The 22,272-nt window shown below is 45.1% G+C and overlaps 1 protein-coding gene across 1 annotated transcript in view; it reads left to right on the forward strand.

The window, feature by feature from the left end:
- FGR (FGR proto-oncogene, Src family tyrosine kinase) overlaps window positions 1-22,272 on the forward strand; it is a 200,197-nt gene that overhangs the window by 95,810 nt on the left and 82,115 nt on the right. Inside the window, exons 3-5 of the mRNA XM_088442123.1 lie at window positions 956-1,055; window positions 3,242-3,340; window positions 5,270-5,373. Of these exons, the coding sequence (XP_088298249.1) occupies window positions 956-1,055; window positions 3,242-3,340; window positions 5,270-5,373 (303 nt within the window). The remainder of the gene's footprint in view (window positions 1-955; window positions 1,056-3,241; window positions 3,341-5,269; window positions 5,374-22,272) is intronic.

Here is a 22,272-nt window from a genome sequence, read left to right on the forward strand (position 1 = left end):
TAGGCACCAAATATGGGAGGGTTAGGCACTTACCCCGACAGATATGGTCCCTGTCAACCTATTGCCTGTCTAACATCTGTTGTCTATCTAGACATTGACTATCTAAACCCGGCATAATTTAGGTCAACTTATCATCTTAGAAGAAAAGGAAAATACTAATCACTGTAAAGTCATATGAAATAATCACTTTCACCCCTATGATGAACAATTTAATTAGCTCATCCTATTTATGGATATGAAATGGCATTACTGTGGACACTATATAGAATGATGCAGTGTCCAAGTAATGCCATTTTATAACCATGTATAGGATGGGCTAATCTGTTAGATGTTTGATGGTGGCACGTCAGTGATTAAAAAAGAATAGCCAACTAAACATGTACTGCACAATATTGTTCGTTGTTTCTCTCAGTTGCTGTAGGAAATCATATGCGGGACAAAGGACCTGATTCAGAGATGGGCTTTGGATGCAGCTACTGTGTGGAAATATTCTAATGCTGCAGGAAGCGTGTTGTGTAAATAGACGCCTCCTGAAAGCTTCTTTGATCCTCTGCTGCATCCGAGGAAGCACCATTGGATCATCTGTGAAAACATCAGTCATCTGAGAAACCCTCAGGTTACGCAGAACAACCTGTGTTTTCACTGGCGGGGCCAGGAAAAAGCATTGGAAGACGCAGACTCTGGCTTTGACACGCTTTGAAAACAGGGCCGACATGTCCCCATTTTCAAGGACGCTGACTTCCCCACCCCCGATCATGCTGCGGTTGGACTGTTGCAGCCAGCGCAGTCAGTGATTGGCACAGGCACAGTACCGAACTTGCGCATGTGCCGATCATTAAATATTGGAGTTGTGCACAAACCATCGTGTTTACGTCCAACTCTGAATCAGACTGAAAGTCCTTTTCTCTATCTTATGTCCACTGAGTTACACTCTGTTCTCTCTCCCTCTGCTTAGGAGGAGCAACCGCCTTCATTGCGCTGTATGATTATGAAGCTCGGACTGAAGATGATCTGAGTTTTCTGAAGGGAGACAAATTCCACATAATAAACAATTCGTACGTAACCTACTATTGGGAGGAGCTATACTTATGTAGTTAGAATCTGCTATTTTCCATAGTAGTCCCACAAGCCTTTTGTAACAATTTCTGTAATTCACCACAGTGGGCTAATGTAAGGTACATTAATGCTACTCATGCATGTTGCATTCATATTCTTTAAACAATTTGGATCCATAGGTAGAGGGCTAAATTTAACAAATTTAGTTATTCAGACATAACATTTTATTGGATCAACCCAATCACTATGGGAAGCTGGTCACATGAGATCCATTGGGTGTGGTATATTTTGTTGACATTCATCATGTCGACATTCATAAAGCCGAAGTGGTCGTAGCATAGACACTGAATAAATGTCAACCTAAAGAGAATGTGAACAAAACGTTCCTAGTGGCCTAGCAGTGACTTTTGTGGGACAGCGGGTCCAAAGGCTCCAGCCCTGTCTTCCGGGTCCAGTGGTGAAATCATGATGACTACTGGGTTATCCTTCAGCAGTTCCAGCAGTGAGTATTGCTAACGCCTAGCCCTAATTCCCACTAGTGCCTAGCCCTAACATCCCTTCCTGTAGCCCAAATCTAACCCTCCACATACTGCCTAAAGCTTAACCTCCTCTCTTGTAGGCTAACCCTAACCCTCCCCCTACTGCCCAACCCTAACCACCCCTCTCGTAGCCTAGCCCTCCCCCTACTGCCCAACTTAACCTCCCCTCCCGTAGCCTAACCCTCCCCCTACTGGCCAACCCTAATACCCCTCCCATAGCCTAACCCTAACCCTCCCCCTACTGCCCAACCCTAATCTCCCCTCCCGTAGCCTAACCCTCTTCCTAGTGACTCACCTCCCATAGCCTAAACTTAACTCTCCCTCTAGTGCCTGACCCGAGTCTTCCTCTGCCATACCCTAGTCCTAACCCTTTTCTGCCGCAGCCTAACCCTAACTCTCTGGTCCCTGCGGTATGTCAAAATTTCATATGTCAACATTGAGAACGTATCGACATTCTGCAGATGCCAATATTTCAATGTCAACATTTCAACAATGTCGAAATCATAACTGTTGACATTGTGGTGTAAATATTATTAATGCCGACATTGTAAATGTTGACATTATGACTGCATCCCAAGATCCATTACCAAAGACATCGAACACAGGGTTATCAGCCCAATGAATCCATCCTGAAAGACCTGGGCTGTACACCATGCAATGACCAAATAGTCCTACCAAATCCTTACAGGACCACTAACTTCACATTTACCTGTGATGAATGATGCAAAAACGGAATTATAATTGTTGATCATTAGTCCATGTCTGTTTGTATAAAATTGTGTAATTAATTAAGGAAATTCCATATCCAAGCACTACCTTTTTATGTGTATGGGCTTTCTGTTTAGCATAGCGGTGATGAGGCTTTGTTTGTGCTCCATATTTTTTTTCTGAGAATGTGTAAATAAAAAAATATATGAAAATGGCGACAATTACATATATCTTAGATGAGGATATAATTGTCAGAGGTGTTTAATTGGTGTCAAGCGCATTTAATGGAAAAGGGCAGAAAATTACTAAAAGCCCCCACACATTGCAATGTTTTGCAGATCATTAGGGCAAAAAAAATCTGCAATGTATGGGATACACCAATTGCCGAAAAGTGATCGGAATCAGTATATCAGGTTGTCCAACATGTTGGATTTCACCAACCAAATGGGGCTGTAGATTGCTGGTTTATGGTAACAATCAGGAGATTTGCAGTTCATTACTAGTAAAATGATGAGTCTTTCAAGATTGACAGATCGGTCTTTCCTGAAAATGATCTGCAAATCACTGAAACATATTTGTAATGTATGGGCACAGATTGGTGGATTGTAGAATCTTTAGATTGGGGGGGAAATCACAGGTTCTATGAATCATTCTTTTGTGATTGCTCATGTATGGGCCCTTAAACATCACAAGTGGGTATGAGCTAATTGAAAGCACTTTTGTGCATTGTACTTGTTAAAAATTGTAGTACAGTACCTGAATTTTACACAAGACGGTATGAATCCTAATGGATAGATTGTTATAATGTTTTAACAATTACAATTACTTTCTTCTAATATCAATGTGAGATGTGTTTATAAAAATCATTGATTACATGTGTAAATGTAGTGTGTATGTTAAAATATATAATGTAATTTTTAGACTATTTCTTTTTGCAGTGAAGGGGACTGGTGGGAGGCAAGATCGCTGCGCTCTGGGGTCACAGGATATGTTCCTAGTAACTATGTGGCTCCAGTGAATTCTATCCAAGCCGAAGAGTGAGTACAATAATGTATACAGCAAGAAGACACTTAGGGGGAATCCAATTACCCGTGAATTGAGCGAGTTGCCATTGCAGCGGCATACAAACGCCAGCAACGGCACCCGAACTTACACCCCTAGCAGACCCTTCTCATGCCAGACTTGCATATTTATGAATGCAGCCCTATGGGGCTGTGAATAAAAATCTGCTAGTTCAGAGGTACCATAAGTGCAGAATACAGCAGCAGTTACTCCCGCCATGAGTTCATCATGGGTAATTGGAATTCCTCTCTTAATACCTGACTTGGCAATAAATAACTAAGTAAATAATATGATTTGCAAACATAGAATAAATTGCTCAGTCAGATAATTGCTTTGTTAATCTGTTTGAAGACCAGTATTTTTAAGAAATGTGATTGTTAGCTATGGATGAAGACTTACGGGTAAATATACTAAGAACCGTGTTGGTCCGGGGTAAATTGACATTTTTCTGTATCTTTAGAGGTGATAACAGACAAATTTGAAGTTAAAATTCCCCCGAAAATACAACTAGAAATGAATACACCATCGTCTGAACAGGGCAGTACTTTCCATATCCAGGAATACAACACGGGAATTAACCAAAAATCGTGATTGTAATCACATCACGGGTGTAATAAAACCAAACATGGCATCAAAATACTTACAAATAGACCCCCTCCTGAGCAGTGTGTCTAGCAGAAACATACACAGATCAGTGTGATCCATGTATGTGTCTGCCTTTTATTGTTAAAACACAAAGCATAACCAGCCCCAGGCCTGGTTCTAAAAATACGGGAGAAAAAAACGTGTAGGTTTCCCCATATTTTAGGAACCAGCACTGGGCTCCCAGAGCCAGTCCTGGTTTTAAAAATAGGGGGAAAAAATGGCATGGGGTTCTCTCTATTTTTAAAACCAGCACCGGACTCAAATCTAGCCGGGGTGTAATGCCACAGCCAGGGGACCCTTTTAATGGGTCTCCCTGGCCAAAGAATTAACACACCAAGCTAGTCAGTCCGAGCCGGGGATCTCAGGGGAGGTGGGGACCCCCCAATAAAAGGATACCCCTCTCTTAAGCACCCCAGGCTTACATTGAAGCCCGTGGCTCCTCCCTGCACCCCTGGCTGGTGGATGCAGGGGTAATAGAGTGAAATATAGATTGGTACTATTGTTATTGTTCTACAGGTGCCAGAGTGCCTGCCCTTTGGCACTTGTGGAACAGCAAGTGCCAGCAGGCGGCCGGCACCCGTACCACCACTGTAATAAAAAATAGTAAAAAAAAGACAGTACACACACACCGTAGAAATTATAACTTTATTACATACCTAACACACTCACACATACTTACCTTCTGCTAGATGTTCGGTCCCCTTCTCCAAGTCGAATTAAGAGATTTTTCCTGTTAATAAAAAATCCAATACTCACCTACCTCCTGGCATTGCTTTGTCCCCTTCTCCATTAGTTTCCACGGGTCTTGTAAAAACAACAAAATGCTTTTTCCCAAGCCATCGGACATGTAGAGATGCATGTGTTAACCAGGCCCGTCAGTCAATTAGTCAGGTATTAGCCAGGCCCATCAGCCAATCAAGGCCGCTCTACAGTCAGGCTCCTACTGAGAGTGATCCAATCGTATCCCTCCCATCACCCCCCCCCCACCCCCCCCCCCCGTGGCCAGAAGTGGGACTTCTGGGTGTTAAACCCGGAGGTACCTTTATCCAGGGGGATCGCCAAAGACAGCTCTTATCGGGAGAGCTGTCCTTTGCAATATTCTAGGTACATATCGTGGTAATGAACCGCAGCATGTACCAGAAGACAGGCGGGATGCCATGCTTAGCACATCCCGCCCTTTGTATCTTGTTTTTAATAAAGTCCCCTAACATGTCTGTATGGAGTCTAGCTGAAGTGTATGATTTTTATTTTTTATCTAGGTGGTATTTTGGTAAACTTGGCAGGAAGGATGCTGAGAGGCAGCTCATGGGTGAAGGAAACATGCAAGGAAGCTTCCTAATCAGAGAAAGTGAAACTACAAAGGGTGAGAGCAAAGCTGTGTATTAGTGATAAATTAGTTCACAGTTTACACACAGTACATATGGGCTACGTTTTCAAGTGGCAAATTCTGCCCTGCATTTTACTACACTGGGGTTTATAAATCATTGCTACATGCAGAGGGATGTGGGCTATTTTGTCCAGATTTCCAATGAAAAGAGATGCCAAGTATGGTCTTCGACAGATACACTGGGTCATTTACGAACCACTGGTACAAACTACAAAGCAAAAAGCCAGCACAAGCTGTTGTGATATAACAAATTAGTAGTTTTTGAGCCATCTAGCTATTTATATGGAGCAGTGCATGAATATGCATGGCAAAGTAGTGTCCTGCTGAGAGAGCAAATGTTTGTGAAAGATGGGCGAATGTGGGTGTCTCTCAAGGGTGTGGTATGTTAGATCGACAGTAACCATGTCGAAATTTATCCTGTCTATACGAATGACATGGCGACATGATAGAATGTTGACCTAACGTCCTTGGTGGCCTAGCTGTTATTTACCTGGTCCAGTCGTTAAGCGTGTCTCCAGCCTCTTTATCAGTGTCCCAGCAGCCATGATTATCAGTGTCCCAGCAGCCATGAGACCAGCACATCCGGTGGAGACGTCTGATGGATTGGCGTTCCGATGAGTATTTTTTCCCTATCCCTAATCATTTTACCGCTATCCAAAAACATTCTGAGGATGTTAACATGGTTCCCATCAACATGTTAAACCATGTCCTCATTCTCTAATGCATTGTGTGTTGACATGGTAACTGTATACCATGTGACTGGATACCGTTTCTCAATGATGCAGGATGCACGCAATGAAACAGCAGATCATGTGCCTACTGCACTGGTAATTTGAGGGGTGCTTCTTGGCTATCTGATATATTGAATGGACCTGGAACATTCAACACCTTGAGGGAAGCACAAATCAATACTTTGCTAGCTTCCAGCTAATGCAAATTATATCCAATAGGCTATATTGGGCTAAGGACACCACAGCTAGGGGTCAATTTATCACTTTTCACTCTTCACTTTTCACTTCTCCTAACACTGCTTAGTAAATAGACCTCCTAATCTCCAAACCGCTGATTCTGTCAGAGGTTGGTAAATCGAGCTTTTCCGTGGAACCTGTAGAAAACTATGCAGACTGCATTTGCTATTTGCGATAGTAGAAAGGAGGAACAAAGCTGATATCTCCATAATCTGCAATATTACCCCCTTAATAAATACCCCTGATGATAAAAAATGAATGAATCCTTCAAAAGCAGATGTTTTAGAAGGATTGACTGAATTTTTGGGCTTACTAAATAGGCCCCTTAGGGCTCTATTTACTACAATCTGTATATTGAATGCAGATTGTAGTGTGGCAATATCACAGGGATTTACTACAAATCCCTTGCAGGGACAGAGCTTGCGATAAAGCTCTGACCCTGCAAATCCCCTCCGCACACTGGTTACGGTATTTTCGCAAAAAATACAGTGACAAAGTGCCCACCCATGCGCCGACCGGCCGCCGCTGCTAGCCCCCCAGCACTAAGCTCCACCATCCACAATCGCGGACCCCCCGCGACCCCTCTGCCCCCCCCCTGCAACCCCCCCTCTTCCTTAATTACACTTACCTGCATGATCCAGACCTCCGGTGATGTCCTCCATGCCTCCGATACTGCACTGGGACTCGATCACCTGATGACCGGGCCGCAGTGCACTATGGGAGACCAGCTGACCGGAGGGGAGACGACCACCGGTCCCTGGTGTCAGGTAAGTAAAAATATTTTTTGACAATTTTTTTTTCATTTTTTTACAGTAATCAGCTTGCGGCCTGTTTAGACCACACAGCTGATTACTGGGACCGACTCCCGATTCTGCTCTCCCTGTTAGAGTGGAGCAGGAGTCCGGTAACCGGGGGAGACCCTGGATAACGCCACCTCCAGGTGGTGTTATTATCACAAGGCTTTCCCCGATATTTTTTTACAATTTATCTTTAGTAACTTTGGCCAGATCACATTTCTCATTACAACTATGGGAAATGCGATCTGATTACTAAAAATAAGTGATACTTAGGGGTTGGAGTAGAATTTTACGAATCACATTCAATTGCCCTGTAATAACTATAGGTGATACTAAAATAATGTGAAAAGGGTGTGAAAACACCCTTTTTCACTTTATTTTAGTAAAAATAATGTTAATAAATAGAGCCCTTAGTGTGAAACAACTGCTAGGAAAAGTTTAAATTTGTGAAGACAATGACAAAATGGGAAAATATACTGTGTTTATGTTACTGGTAACATTATCATTTGTTGAAGACAAACCTAAATGGGTTCTACCTGCTAAACTGATGTGATGGTGCAGATTGAGGGTACACAAGTCTGAGACACATGTGAATCTGAATGCAAATGTATTTAGCAATTTTTCACAAACCGAGCATGTGCCACAGCCAACATATACCTATCTTATAGCATTCACAAGCTATACTTCTCAGTTGCTCCTCATTGACAGCTGAAAGGGCAGTACTGGGTGGCAAGTAGGCATTTTCCCATTAAAGAAATGTCCTGTAGCAGTGTCATGGGCATGTAGCTAGAGTTGTAACCTATCCTGAGTCATGTGTATAGATTGTGCATGCCATTTTCAGTTGCATACTCTTCACCTAGCAATCGGTAGGTGTAAGTGCTGTTACTAGTGATGACGGCTGCATTTGGGGCCTGAGAACAAGGGCAGTGTGATTGTTGCATAGAATTTATGAACGTAATAGGCTTCTCGAATTGAGACCGCATTTTGTGCAACTCAGAATCAGGTCCTGAATACATACATAGACCATGAACAAACTCAATATGGTCTTTATAAATTATCCCCACCTGTTATATATTTTTGCACACATAGGAGATCAGGAGCTTATCAAGCACAGGTGAGCCAAGGCAAAGCAAAACAAGTCCTTCCATAGGCCTTGCTTTGTCCACACGTGCCTAGATGCCAACCAAAGCACACAGCATCGGTGCAATTAGGCAGCTTATACAAGTTCTATGTTGCAGAGATATTTCCCAAAGGCTGAGAATAAGCATGCACCTTGATGTGCACTGGATGGTCTATTTAAAAGCATTGGTGCTGTAGAGAGTACGGGGCATATTGATAGTAAAGGTTAACACAGCCTGGCATACCCATCTCACCTAGCACTGCATGCTGCATGTTGTTGAGTTTATATGCCCTGGCATACCCATCTCACCTAGCACTGCATGTTGTTGAGTTTATATGTTGTTGAGTTTTTATGCTATTGCTGTTTGTTAAAGTGCGGTGTGTAGGTTCTGTCACCAGGTTGGTTCCGCAGGGAGGGCTGTCTTCAGAACTGGTGGGGCAGAGAACAAATGATACAGATACGGTCCCCAACATCCAACCTCTCCAATTACTCCAGTGCTGATGATGGCGCTCCATGCCGATGCTGATGATCCCACGTATTAACTGCTTCTTATTCACAGGTGGACAACTGCCTGTGAATAAGAGCCATTTTGCAATCGGGTTCATTGGCACCTACATGTAGCAGGCCCCCGTCACTTCAGGCCCCATATAACAATACTGCCCATACCCCCATCTTCAGGTACTGCCAAATTCTCCATCACATCCCGTTAACAGACTATGGATACTAGGTTCATAGACACCCAGTCCTCAAGGGGCACCCAAAGAAGTAGTGCCAATCAGTACACAAAGACTGCGTGGTACTTCTATCACTAGCAGTCAGTCATGATAAGCTTGAAATTCCGGTCAGCTGATTACATTTGATCAAAAATATATTTGGATTGGGACAAGGACTTAAGTAAATTATACATTATGTTCAAGCCAATGGGTGTGCTTTGTTCTTTCCCAACTCTAGCCAGACTTCCTAGAGTTGAACTGTCATCCAAGAAATTGAGGATGTACAGTAGCCACCCTCTGTTAGGCAATAACCCAACCCAGTGAAGAGGTGATATCTACTGCAGATTCAGCCCCATTGAAGTCACACCACTATGAGTACCAGTTTGGCTTAAAATAGGGAGCCCAGGCTTGGTCTTGGATCTACCATCTATTTTAGACTTACTCACTACTTCTGTTGGACAGGTTCAGGATCAAGCCTGTGTGAAAACTGAAACCACCACTAAATTTTCTTCTCTGTGGTCCTGCCAAAGGCAGAGTGTCAGGATTGACTGGTGTGAATAGGATTCAGTGTCATCACACAGTAGGAACAACCCAGGGGCATAGAGTTTAACCAGGGATTTCCTCAAAAGAATTCGGGCTTCATTGCAGTATTTCATGTATCCAGCCCTCTGGATACATGAAACAACACTAGTCGATAGCTAAATGTATAGTCAGAGTGAAGTGGGTATTATATATAGCCAGTGGATCTCTATAGGAGAAAGTTGGAGAGAATGGACTGCTGGGAAACAGTGGCTTGAGAGCACAGCAGAGTAACCACAGGGATAACTGGAGAATCCAGCAAAGTATCCACAGGAGAATGGCCCTAAGAAGCATATTCATATTCTAAACTAGCTGCGAGTTTAAACATTTTTCTTGGAGGCATTCATCATTACATAATTATCACTTATCATCAAGCCTCTTTGAGAAAAGTATCACTTCCGAAAAGCTGCTATTTTTCCGTAGTAAGCTTTTGATAAAAATGATACTTTCCCTCTGCAGCTGAGGTGTCTGTAAGGACTACCTCACACTACGCATGCACTGATTAGTCTGACTGACTACGGAACCGAGTAGAACCGAGCCTGCACATCCCTAATCTAAATACAGGCCAGGCATTTCACTATCTGTAGATCAGTGGCTTAGGGGGAGCGAACAGAGAAAAATAGTCTCCCCAGGTCCAGGTGCTTCTCATGTGGCCCTTATAAGGCCTATCAGATGCCCCACCAGTGGCGTAACTACAGCCCCCGCAGCGGCTTGGGGGCACCGGGGGCCATTGCTTCACCACTGCATGACTGAGTGCGCTGGCCTCTGAAGTGATCGGAGGCTAAGGAAGCCTCCGATCGCTTCAGAGGCCAGCGTTCCCAGTCAGGCAGTGTGCGGGTGATGTCATGACGTCAGCCGCGCGCTGTAGAGCCTGCTAGATCATGTTAGATCCAGTCAGCGTGGAAGTGAGGGACATTCCGGATGGCGGCGAGTCAGGTAAGTACTGGTGGGTTGGGGCTCAATTACAGGGGTGCCTGCATAAGGGGCACTGCTACAAGTGGGGCTGCATAAGGGGTGCTGCTACAGGGGGGTCTGCATAATGGGCACTGCTACATGGGGGCCTGAATAATGGGCACTGCTACAGGGGGCCTGCATAATGGGCACAGCTACAGGGGGGCCTGCATAATGGGCACTGACTGCTACAGGGGGGCCTGCATAATGGGCACTGCTACAGGGGGGCCTGAATAATGGGCACTGCTACAGGGGGGCATTGTATAAGGTGCACTGCTACAGAGGGGCCTGCATAATGGACACTGACTGCTACAGGGGGGCCTGCATAATGGGCACTGCTACAGGGGGGCCTGAATAATGGGCACTGCTACAGGGGGGCATTGTATAAGGTGCACTGCTACAGAGGGGCCTGCATAATGGACACTGACTGCTACAGAGGGGCCTGCATAATGGACACTGACTGCTATAGAGGGGCCTGCATAATGGACACTGACTGCTACAGAGGGGCCTGCATAATGGACACTGACTGCTACAGAGGGGCCTGCATAATGGACACTGACTGCTATAGAGGGGCCTGCATAATGGACACTGACTGCTACAGAGGGGCCTGCATAATGGACACTGACTGCTACAGGGGGGCCTGCATAATGGGCACTGACTGCTACAGGGGGGCCTGCATAATGGGCACTCCTCATGGGGTCCTGCCCCCCCCCCCCTCCCCCCGATCTGTGTATGCTGTGTATTTCTGTTTTTGTATTGTGCCCCCACATCATACTTGCCTGAAAAGGGAGATTGTGAATGCAGCACCTATCAGTGTAGCGGGAAAGTGGGCGTGTACTGCTACATATGAGAGGCGAGTCATAATACTGACTTACATCCAAATGTAAACGAGCTCAAAATCAATTAGTAAGATCTGCTTGTTGAGGAAAACACACTGATACTTTTCAGATAACACATGTAGGCATAGGGATCATGTACCTTATACCCAATGCAGGGAACTGATAATAATGATCCCATTTGAATATATATATATATATATATATATATCTTTTTTTTAATATAACAGCTACATAGTGGGGGCAAGATGCAATCAGGGAGATTACTAGACTCTTCAGGGAGACAGGGAGATTGCTGCTATTACCTGACAATGAGGGAGAGTTGGCAAGTATGCCCCACATCTATATGTGCTGGTCCCCATCTACATATCTACGTGTTTTATATTGTCCACTCTCCCCCACCTGAGTCTCTGTTTTGTACTGTGCTCTCATCACACCCCCACACCCCACCGCTACAAATACATTTATTTGTCCCTGTCTCTCCTCACAGCCCATTGTATTACTAATGATCCCTCTGCCAGCCCTCACTCTGCACTGTCTCACGTGGATAGTTTTCCTGTCTTTTCCTCATCCATGCTATAAGTCTCTGTTCTTCCAGCTACATACTTTGTGTGTTTATCATCCATACTGCCCTCTTGATTTCTCTAAAACTACATTATGAATATTTGTTCCTAAATGTGTTATTCCTTCCTGTACTTCTCCTAATTTTGTTTCCTTGTACATATATTCCCTGTTCTATATTGTCCTGTCTTTCACCCTAATACACTGCACTCTGCTTTCCTTACCCACCTCCATCATCCCCTGCTATGTAGGACTGACCTTCCTCCTTCCTGGCCAGTAACTGTAAATTGCAGCAACTGTAGACAGGATATTACAGGATGAGGCACTGTGATGTCACAGGATAGGTGTATGATGTCACAGTAACCATGCTGCTGAGTTACAGCTATCATACATATATATCAATTATAACTGGATTTACATGAACTTTCAGTAAAAAACAGAATAATGTAGAAAAAGAACATTAAAGCAATGTTGTACAGAGTGTCCCAATATATAAGTGAAGGGAAAATCTAAGTGATAGTAAAATCTAGACTATGGGGCCTATTCACCATAACTAAAAAAAAAAATCAATGGCGGCGACTTCCAGTGGGCGGGGCATCAAGCATGGCCGCCTTTTAGTCTTGCTCATAATATCAAGGATAATCCACAATTTTGAGGGTTCGTAGGATCCCCATACCTGATCTATCTGATAGCTGGAAAGTGGGTGACCTGATTGAGACCTATATTGTCTCTGCAGGATATTTATATCCACCTGAGTCTGGCCACGCAAATTGCTGGCCTGTATGACTGCCAAATAACTGGTGCGAAAACTTGGCGTGGGGAGAGGGGGCTACTTGTCGGGCTCTTACCTACAGAAAGTTAACCAACCCCTGCCTTACTCACTGGTATTCCTTCTGTTCCGAGTACTGGACGGGGGGGACCGGGAGTGGTGCGACTGTGAGTTATTGCCATGCTGTCGGAAAGCTGCCGCTGACTGCTGGGACAGCTCCCCTGTGATCCCTACAGGATTCCCTTACCTGCTGCCGGCCCTTTATGGTTGTTGTCTGGAGACGCTGAATAGAGCCGCTACTTTGGCTGCGGGGGTTGCCACTGCCGACTGGGACCCCTCCTCTGATTGACCGTCCCTCTGACGGAGAGACGCGGTTCGCGGTGACGGATCAGATTGCTTGTTTACTGCGAGGATCCTGTGATTGGGAGTGTGAAGTTGGGCTGCACATCATTGCTCTGGTGCTGAAAGAAACACCGCTCCATGGGTCTAGCTTGTCCCTGACCTCTCGATGCCTTTTACCTGGGATAATTGGAGAATCTGAGGGGAAAGCGGTGCCTGGAGGAGGAGACGTGGCCATTCGGATCCCCCAGGTACTAACGTTGTTTTGTCTTTCTTCCCTTACTAATATCTCTTAAATATCCCTTTACTTTAACCAATACTTGGTTCCACTTCCTACCCTCCTTGTGTGTGATCCCTGACCCCACTTGATACCTCTATTACCCCCCCTGATACATAACTTTCCCTCACTATATTCCTTGCTTATCTCTTTTCCATATAAGGGTATCCCCTGACAATCCCTCCATAATTACCTCCACACCTGCAGTTACGTAGGGGGATGTTAATGTTCTCAGCCAGTTCTGGCTAACTGAGGATTTGCAAGGACTGCTGTGAATCTCTAATACAAGACAAAGGGCTCTATTTACTACAATTCGCATTGCGAAATTCAGGCAATATCACAGGGATTTACTAAAAATCCTTTGCAGGGACAGAGCTTGCCATAAAGCCCTGTCCCTGCGAATCCCCTCTGCAGCCTTATCACAGCATTTTTGGAAAAAATACAGTGACAATTGCCCGTGCATGCGCCGACCGGCCGCCGCTGCTACCCCCCCACCATGCTAAGCCCCACCCCCCTGCACTAAGCCCCGCCCTCCGCAATCACGGGGAAAAAAAACCTGCAACCCCCCCTCCCTTAATTGCACTTACCTGCATGATCCGGGCTCCGGTGATGTCCTCCATGGCTCCGGGCAGCTGACATCCCTGTTTAGACCACACAGCAGATCACTGGGGCCGGCTCCGGGCTCTGCTCTGCCCGTTAGAGCGGAGCAGGAGTCCGGTAACCGAGGGAGACCCTGGATAACGCCACCTCCAGATGGCGTTATTATCACAGGGCCTCCCCGGGTATTTTTTTCACAATTATTTTTAGTAACTTGCACACAGATAGCATTTTCCATTACAATTATGGGAAATGCGATCTGATTACTAAAAATAAGTGATACTTAGGGGTTGGAGTAGACTTTTACGAATTCTACTCCAATTGCCCTGTAGTAACTTTATGTGATACTAAAATAATGTGAAAAGGGTGTGGAAACACCATTTTTCACTTTATTTTAGTAAAACTAGACTTTTTGGTGCCCTGCGCCAGAAAGAGCATTGGCGCCCCCCTCATTTTTCAAAGGGACATAATGCACCCAAAAAAGGGGAATTGCCTCATGGGGAAGGGCCAGGAAAGAGATAGGGGAGGCCAGGAGATGCTGGGGATGAAATAAGAGGAAGTTATAAGTGAGAATGACAATAAACAGAAATTTGACAGGCCCAAACAGCGCCCCCTGACCTGTGGTACCCTGTACGATGGCACCGGCCTAACTACCCTAGCTACGGCCCTGATAAATAGAGTCCATAAGGTGAAGAACCTTCACTAGCAGGACTGTGAAATCCCTGATTGAATTTAACATATCTCCTGTGGAAAAGATATCCATAACATGGAAATATTGAGATCAAATGTAAAGACCTTCTAGTGGTCTATTTCTAAAGTTCTGTCTCCATCTAGTGGGGTTTTTTCTAATTACAGGCTCTTTACAAACTATAGTTTGTTCTTTACAAGATGTAATCCTTGAGTAAAGATAATATCTTCACTACAAATTCAATACAGGCATAATTCTTGTGATATTTTAGTATCTTACATTTCTGTACACAAAACAATATTTATAGTTTAATAATTGTATAACATTTTGCTCGATTATTATACCATAGAGTTTTATTACTGATATTTCTGTAAAACTGTGACGGAGATTCTACTAATTGGATTCTGGGGATATACCCTCAGGAAATAATTATTTGGATACATAGAATATATAAAATGTAATTAACAGAATCTAAAGGGTTAAAGAGCCGAATTAGACATAAACAGGTCCATTTAATATATTTTTCTGCTTAACTTGCAATAAATAGTAGACGGTTCAGTAAAGCTATATCTCTTGGCCTGTCCAACTTAGGGCATGGACAGGTACATAGAGAAGTTACCACCGCCACATAATTCCAATTCATCCTCAGAGAGAACCATTGGTAGAACCTGTCAAAAATCAAATGCCTCTGCGTCTCCCCCTTCACCCCCATTATTCTCTACAGATGGCCCCTCAGGAAATTAAGTAGCGGGTACCCTGCAACTAGGGGTGAGCGGGTTCGGATTTCTGAAATCCGAACCCCCCCGAGCCCCCCCGATCCGAGACCGATCCGAATCAGGCTAGACTTTTCCCGCCTGACTCGGATCTGAAATCGAGGCAAAACGTCATCATCCCGCCTTCCGAGTCTCGCGGGTTTTGGATCCTGTATAAGGTACCCGCGTCGGCGCCATTTTCTCACTCGGCTGTGGACAGTGAAGAGGGAGGGTGGGAGTTAGGGCTGTGTAGTGTAGTGTAGTGTAGTGCTGCTGTTGTCCACTACTTCAAAGTCCATAGGGGCTGGCTGTGTTGTGCTGTGCTGTGCTGCTGTTGTTAATAGGGGCTGTGTCCACTACTTCAAAGTCCATAGGGGCTGGCTGGACTGTGTTGTGCAGTCAGTTCTCCATAGGGGCTGTGTCCACTCCAAAGTCCTGTGCAGTGTCCCAGTCCTAAAGGGGTGCTGTAGTGTTGTCCAGGGGGTGCTCTGTCCATCAGGGGTGCTCCCCCCAAGTGCTAAAAAAATAATATATTTTCTGTGTTTGTGAATTGTGTGCGCAGTAGCCGCACGTGCATCAACAAAGTAGTGCCAAGCGTGCGCCTGTGTCATAAGTAAAGGGCCGGCTGGCTTGACCGTTAAGGGTGCTGTAACCCCCGAAAGTACACTCCAGTCCAAACCAAAAAAAAAATTATTTTCTGTGTTTGTGAATTGTGTGCGCAGTAGCCGTACGTGCATCAACAAAGTAGTGCCAAGCGTGCGCCTGTGTCATAAGTAAAGGGTCGGCTGGCTTGACCGTTAAAGGGTGCTGTAACCCCCAAAGTACACTCCAGTCCAAACCAAAAAAAAAATTATTTTCTGTGTTTGTGAATTGTGTGCGCAGTAGCCGCATGTGCATCAACAAAGTAGTGCCAAGCGTGCGCCTGTGTCATAAGTAAAGGGCCGGCTGGCTTGACCGTTAAAGGGTGCTGTAACCCCCAAAGTACACTCCAGTCCAAACCAAAAAAAAAATTATTTTCTGTGTTTGTGAATTGTGTGCGCAGTAGCCGCACGTGCATCAACAAAGTAGTGCCAAGCGTGCGCCTGTGTCATAAGTAAAGGGCCGGCTGGCTTGACCGTTAAAGGGTGCTGTAACCCCCGAAAGTACACTCCAGTCCAAACTAGGGGTGTGCACCGGCCACTTTTCGTGTTTTGTGTTTTGGTTTTGGATCTGGATCTTTCTTCGTGTTTTGGATCTGGATTGGTTTTGCCAAAACCACCCTTCCGTGTTTTGGGTTCTGGGTTTTGTGTTTTGGATCTGTATTTTTTTGAAAAAAAGCATAAAAACAGCTAAAATCACAGAATTTGTAGGTTTTTCTGCTCCTATGCTATTATTAACCTCAATAACCTTAATTTCCACTCATTTCCAGTCTATTCTGAATACCTCACACCTCACAATAGTGTTTTTATGTCCAAAAGGTTGCACCGAGGTAGCTGGATGACTATGCTAAGCGACACGAGTGGGCGGCACAAACACGTGACCCATCTAGGCGTGAAACTGCAGTGGCAGACAGGATGGCATTGAAAAACTAGGCCCCAAACTGTACATAATGCAAAGAAAAAAAAGAGGTGCAAGATGGAATTGTCCTTGGGCCCTCCCACCCACCCTTATGTTGTATAAACAGGACATGCACACTTTAACAAACCAATCATTTCAGCGCCAGGGTCTGCCACACAACTGTGGCTGAAATGATTGGTTCGTTTGGGCCCCCACAAAACAAGCTGGCAATTAATCTGTCCCTGCACAAACTGGCTCTACGGAGGCAAGATGTCATCCTCATCCTCCTCATCCATCGATTCCTCACCCTCTTCAGTGTGTACATCCTCATCCTCACAGAGTATTAATTCGTCCCTGCTGGAACCACAGGTCCCTCTGTATGTTCTGGAGGCTGGTCTCCCTGGAAGAGTTGATAATTCATTTTATGAACATCATCTTCTCCACATTTTGTGGAAGCAACCTCCTACGCCTTTCGCTGACAAGGTTCCCGGCTGCACTAAACACTCTTTCGGAGTACACACTGGAGGGGGGGCAACTCAGGTAAAATAGAGCCAGTTTGTACAGGGACCTCCAAATTGCTTCTTTTTCCTGCCAGTACAGGTACGGACTGTCTGACATGCCTACTTGGATGCTGTCACCGATGTAATCCTTTAACAGACAGACGCACGCTTGTCGCTGCTGCTTTGAGGATTCAAGTGCGGCTACAGCCCACACAATTCACAAAGACAGAAAAAAAAAAAGAATATTTTTATTGTTTGTGGAGCACACTTTGAGGGTTACACCACCCTTTAACAGACAGACGCACGCTTGTCGCTGCTGCTTTGAGGATGCAAGTGCGGCTACAGTCCACACAATTCACAAAGACAGAAAAAAGAAGAAGAATATTTTTATTGTTTGTGTAGCACACTTTGAGGGTGTCACCACCCTTTAACAGACAGACGCACGCTTGTCGCTGCTGCTTTAAGGATGCAGGTGCGGCTACAGCCCACACATTTCACAAAGACCGAAAAAAAAAGAACAATATTTTAATTGTTTGTGTAGCACACTTTGAGGGTGTCACCACCCTTTAACAGACAGACGCACGCTTGTCGCTGCTGCTTTAAGGATGCAGGTGCGGCTACAGCCCACACAATTCACAAAGACAGAAAAAAGAAGAATATTTTTATTGTTTGTGTAGCACACTTTGAGGGTGTCACCACCCTTTAACAGACAGACGCACGCTTGTCGCTGCTGCTTTGAGGATGCAAGTGCGGCTACATCACACACAAGTCACAAACACATTAAAAAAATAGTTTTTTATTTTTTGGAGCACTTTGAGAGTTACACCACCCTTTAACAGACAGACGCACGCTTGTCGCTGCTGCTTTAAGGATGCAGGTGCGGCTACAGCCCACACATTTCACAAAGACCGAAAAAAAAAGAACAATATTTTTATTGTTTGTGTAGCACACTTTGAGGGTGTCACCACCCTTTAACAGACAGACGCACGCTTGTCGCTGCTGCTTTGAGGATGCAAGTGCAGCTACATCGCACACAAGTCACAAACACATTAAGAAAATAGTTTTTTATTTTTTGGAGCACTTTGAGAGTTACACCACCCTTTAACAGACAGACGCACGCTTGTCGCTGCTGCTTTAAGGATGCAGGTGCGGCTACAGCCCACACATTTCACAAAGACCGAAAAAAAAAGAACAATATTTTAATTGTTTGTGTAGCACACTGTGAGGGTGTCACCACCCTTTAACAGACAGACGCACGCTTGTCGCTGCTGCTTTAAGGATGCAGGTGCGGCTACAGCCCACACAAAGACAGAAAAAAGAAGAAGAATATTTTTATTGTTTGTGTAGCACACTTTGAGGGTGTCACCACCCTTTAACAGACAGACGCACGCTTGTCGCTGCTGCTTTGAGGATGCAAGTGTGGCTACATCGCACACAAGTCACAAACACATTAAAAAAAATATTTAGATTTTTTGGAGCACTTTGAGAGTTACAACACCCTTTAACAGACAGACGCACGCTTGTCGCTGCTGCTTTGAGGATGCAAGTGCGGCTACAGCCCACACAATTCACAAAGACAGAAAAAAAAAGAACAATATTTTAATTGTTTGTGTAGCACACTTTGAGGGTGTCACCACCCTTTAACAGACAGACGCACGCTTGTCGCTGCTGCTTTAAGGATGCAGGTGCGGCTACAGCCCACACATTTCACAAAGACAGAAAAAAAAAAAGAACAATATTTTAATTGTTTGTGTAGCACACTTTGAGGGTGTCACCACCCTTTAACAGACAGACGCACGCTTGTCGCTGCTGCTTTGAGGATGCAGGTGGAATCTAGACGGGATTTGGAACCGAGGACACACTACCTCCATCAATTGTCTAAATCCCACTGCACTAATGTCGGATACCGGACGCACGTCTAACACCAACATAGCAGTCAAGGCCTCAGTTATACGTTTTGCTTCAGGATGACTGCTGTCGTACTTCATCCTCATCGCTAGGGACTGTTGGAGGGTCAATTGTTTAGTAAAAGTAGTGATGTTCCTACTTCCTCTCTGGGATGATGAACAACTCCCAGCAGCAGCAACAGCACTAGGAGGAAGTGGTTCTTGATCTTTCCCTATTTTATTTTTATCGGAGAAAGTTTGGTCATCCATTTATGTTATATTGATATATAATATACGTGCGGCTAAAGCGCACACAAACACAGAAAATATTTTTTTATTTTTGCTGGAGAGTAGTGCACTTTGTGGGTTACACCAACCTTTAAGAAATGAGCCAGCCGGCTCTTTACTTATGGGACACAGGCGCACGCTTGGCGCTGCTCCTTTGTTGATGCACGTGCAGCCACAGTGCACACAAGTCACAAACACAGAAAATATATATTTTTTTGGTTTGGAGTGTACTTTCGGGGTTACAGAACCCTTTAACGGTCAAGCCAGCCGGCCCTTTACTTATGACACAGGCGCACGCTTGGCACTACTTTGTTGATGCACGTGCGGCTACTGCGCACACAATTCACAAACACAGAAAATATTTTTTTTTTTGGTTTGGACTGGAGTGTACTTTCGGGGGTTACAGCACCCTTTAACGGTCTAGCCAGCCGGCCCTTTACTTATGACACAGGCGCACGCTTGGCACTACTTTGTTGATGCACGTGCGGCTACTGCGCACACAATTCACAAACACAGAAAATAATTTTTTTTTTGGTTTGGACTGGAGTGTACTTTCGGGGGTTACAGCACCCTTTAACGGTCAAGCCAGCCGGCCCTTTACTTATGACACAGGCGCACGCTTGGCACTACTTTGTTGATGCACGTGCGGCTACTGCGCACACAATTCACAAACACAGAAAATAATTTTTTTTTTGGTTTGGACTGGAGTGTACTTTCGGGGGTTACAGCACCCTTTAACGGTCAAGCCAGCCGGCCCTTTACTTATGACACAGGCGCACACTTGGCACTACTTTGTTGATGCACGTGCGGCTACTGCGCACACAATTCACAAACACAGAAAATAATTTTTTTTTTGGTTTGGAGTACCCTTATTAAGTGTAAGAAGGTAGCGAATCACCTGCACCCCCTGTACCCAGATATTGTATTATTACAAGAGACGCATTGGGCGCAGGGAGAGCAGGGTACACTTAAGGCCAGATGGATTGGAGAATGTATAACTGCATCTCACAGGCAGGACCGGCGCTACCACTAGGCAAATTAGGCAGTTGCCTAACAGTGCCGGCCGCTGCAGGGCGCCTCAGGAAAAATGTGTAGTGCGTACAGCACATAAGTGCAGCCCGCACTACACTACTAGTAACAAACACACAGCCGCCGGCACCGGCAGCTGTGTGTTTGCTTTAGCAGCTGATGAGAGTCAGACAGACTCTCATCGGCTGCTGCGCCCACTGCCAGAGCCTGGCTGGAGCTCACTCATGAGCTCCATTTCCTGGCTCCCGCAGTGGGTGACGGGAGAGACGTCATGACGTCTCTCCCATCATGCAGAGCGGGCGGGCCCGGGGGGGACAGAGGAGCAGATGCCGGAGCGGGGATTAAGGCCAGACCCACTAAGGCCGAAAAATGCATTAGTTTTACCTTACCGGTGGATTCAACCAAGAAATTTCTATCACTGCATGCACTTCAGATGCATTAAACATCCCATCACCCGGGCGCTATCGCTACAGTGAGCTCACTTCATAGCGGGACCCACCACAGCTGCAGACCGACTAACCTATATGACATCACCCGGACTCAAAGCGCTCACCAACCAGAGCCTCATCTATACTATACGGGTCTTAGGACCTCATTCAGAGTCGATTGAAGCGGCCGCATGGTCGAACGGGAAAAGAGGCCGGATATTCAAATGATTCCCTCGCAAGTTGCGTCCCTAAGTTCGGATCGGTAGCTGGCCGACCAAGGGGAGGAAGCGGTCGGAATAAAAAAAAATACGTCCCCTTCTCGTACGCATTGCACGTCATCTCCGGGCATATAAGGATTAATCTAGACCATCGGGAACCATTGAAACTGGTCGTAGAGCTTAAGGGTGACCATACCCTCTCTTAAGCTCTACGATCATGTCAGTGTAATAACCTCCCATGTCACATGTGCCATGACGCTACTTTGTTAATTATGCACTCCCATAATCCGTATGCACTCACATAAAACGACGTTCGCATAATTAGGCACGCCTGCGTTCGGATCTCCACTCCCCCGTTTTCAAGCACCTTCCCCTGTAACCACCCACAAACGCCTCATTCTGTCACTCAAACTACCGACCTGGCTGTGTTCAAGGAGAGAGAAATTTCTGATCGTAGCGGCTAGTTTGCGCACGCGCATTGTGAACTATACGCATGCGCAGTATAGCGAACATCGGTGGCGTACGACCGTGCAGCCGCAACGACCGACTCCCAATGAGGTCCTTAGTCTCAGGAAGAGCGGGCAGCCACTATCTTCGGAGCTGCAATCCGGACACTGCCCTCCGTTTACCTCATCCGGCTATTAGTACGCCGATCACAGGTATCATTTATTACCTTCCTCACAGGTCAGCCACCTATACCTACCACATTGTGGAAGTTTACCCACTTGGATACACAATAACTTCCATTCTGACTATTTATATCTGAACATTACAACTCCTAAATCAACATTCAGACATATCACTATGTGTATGTAAACAACCCAAGGAGTTCATTAGGTTTTCTCCATTGCATTATGTAGTGACGTTTTTTTGCTATCTGTTTTCAATTTTTATTTTATTCTATTTATTTTATCTATATATTAATTGTCTTACTCTGAGGTCTATTGTGACACATCACTGTGCAGATAATCTATTTGATTCATCTACACATTTTATATTGATATGTTTTACATTACAATTCAATTATAATGCCTTTATTAAAT

Source organism: Taudactylus pleione, unplaced genomic scaffold, assembly GCF_031769625.1.
Source record: "Taudactylus pleione unplaced genomic scaffold, aTauple2 ptg000305l, whole genome shotgun sequence".
Lineage (NCBI taxonomy): Eukaryota > Metazoa > Chordata > Amphibia > Anura > Myobatrachidae > Taudactylus > Taudactylus pleione.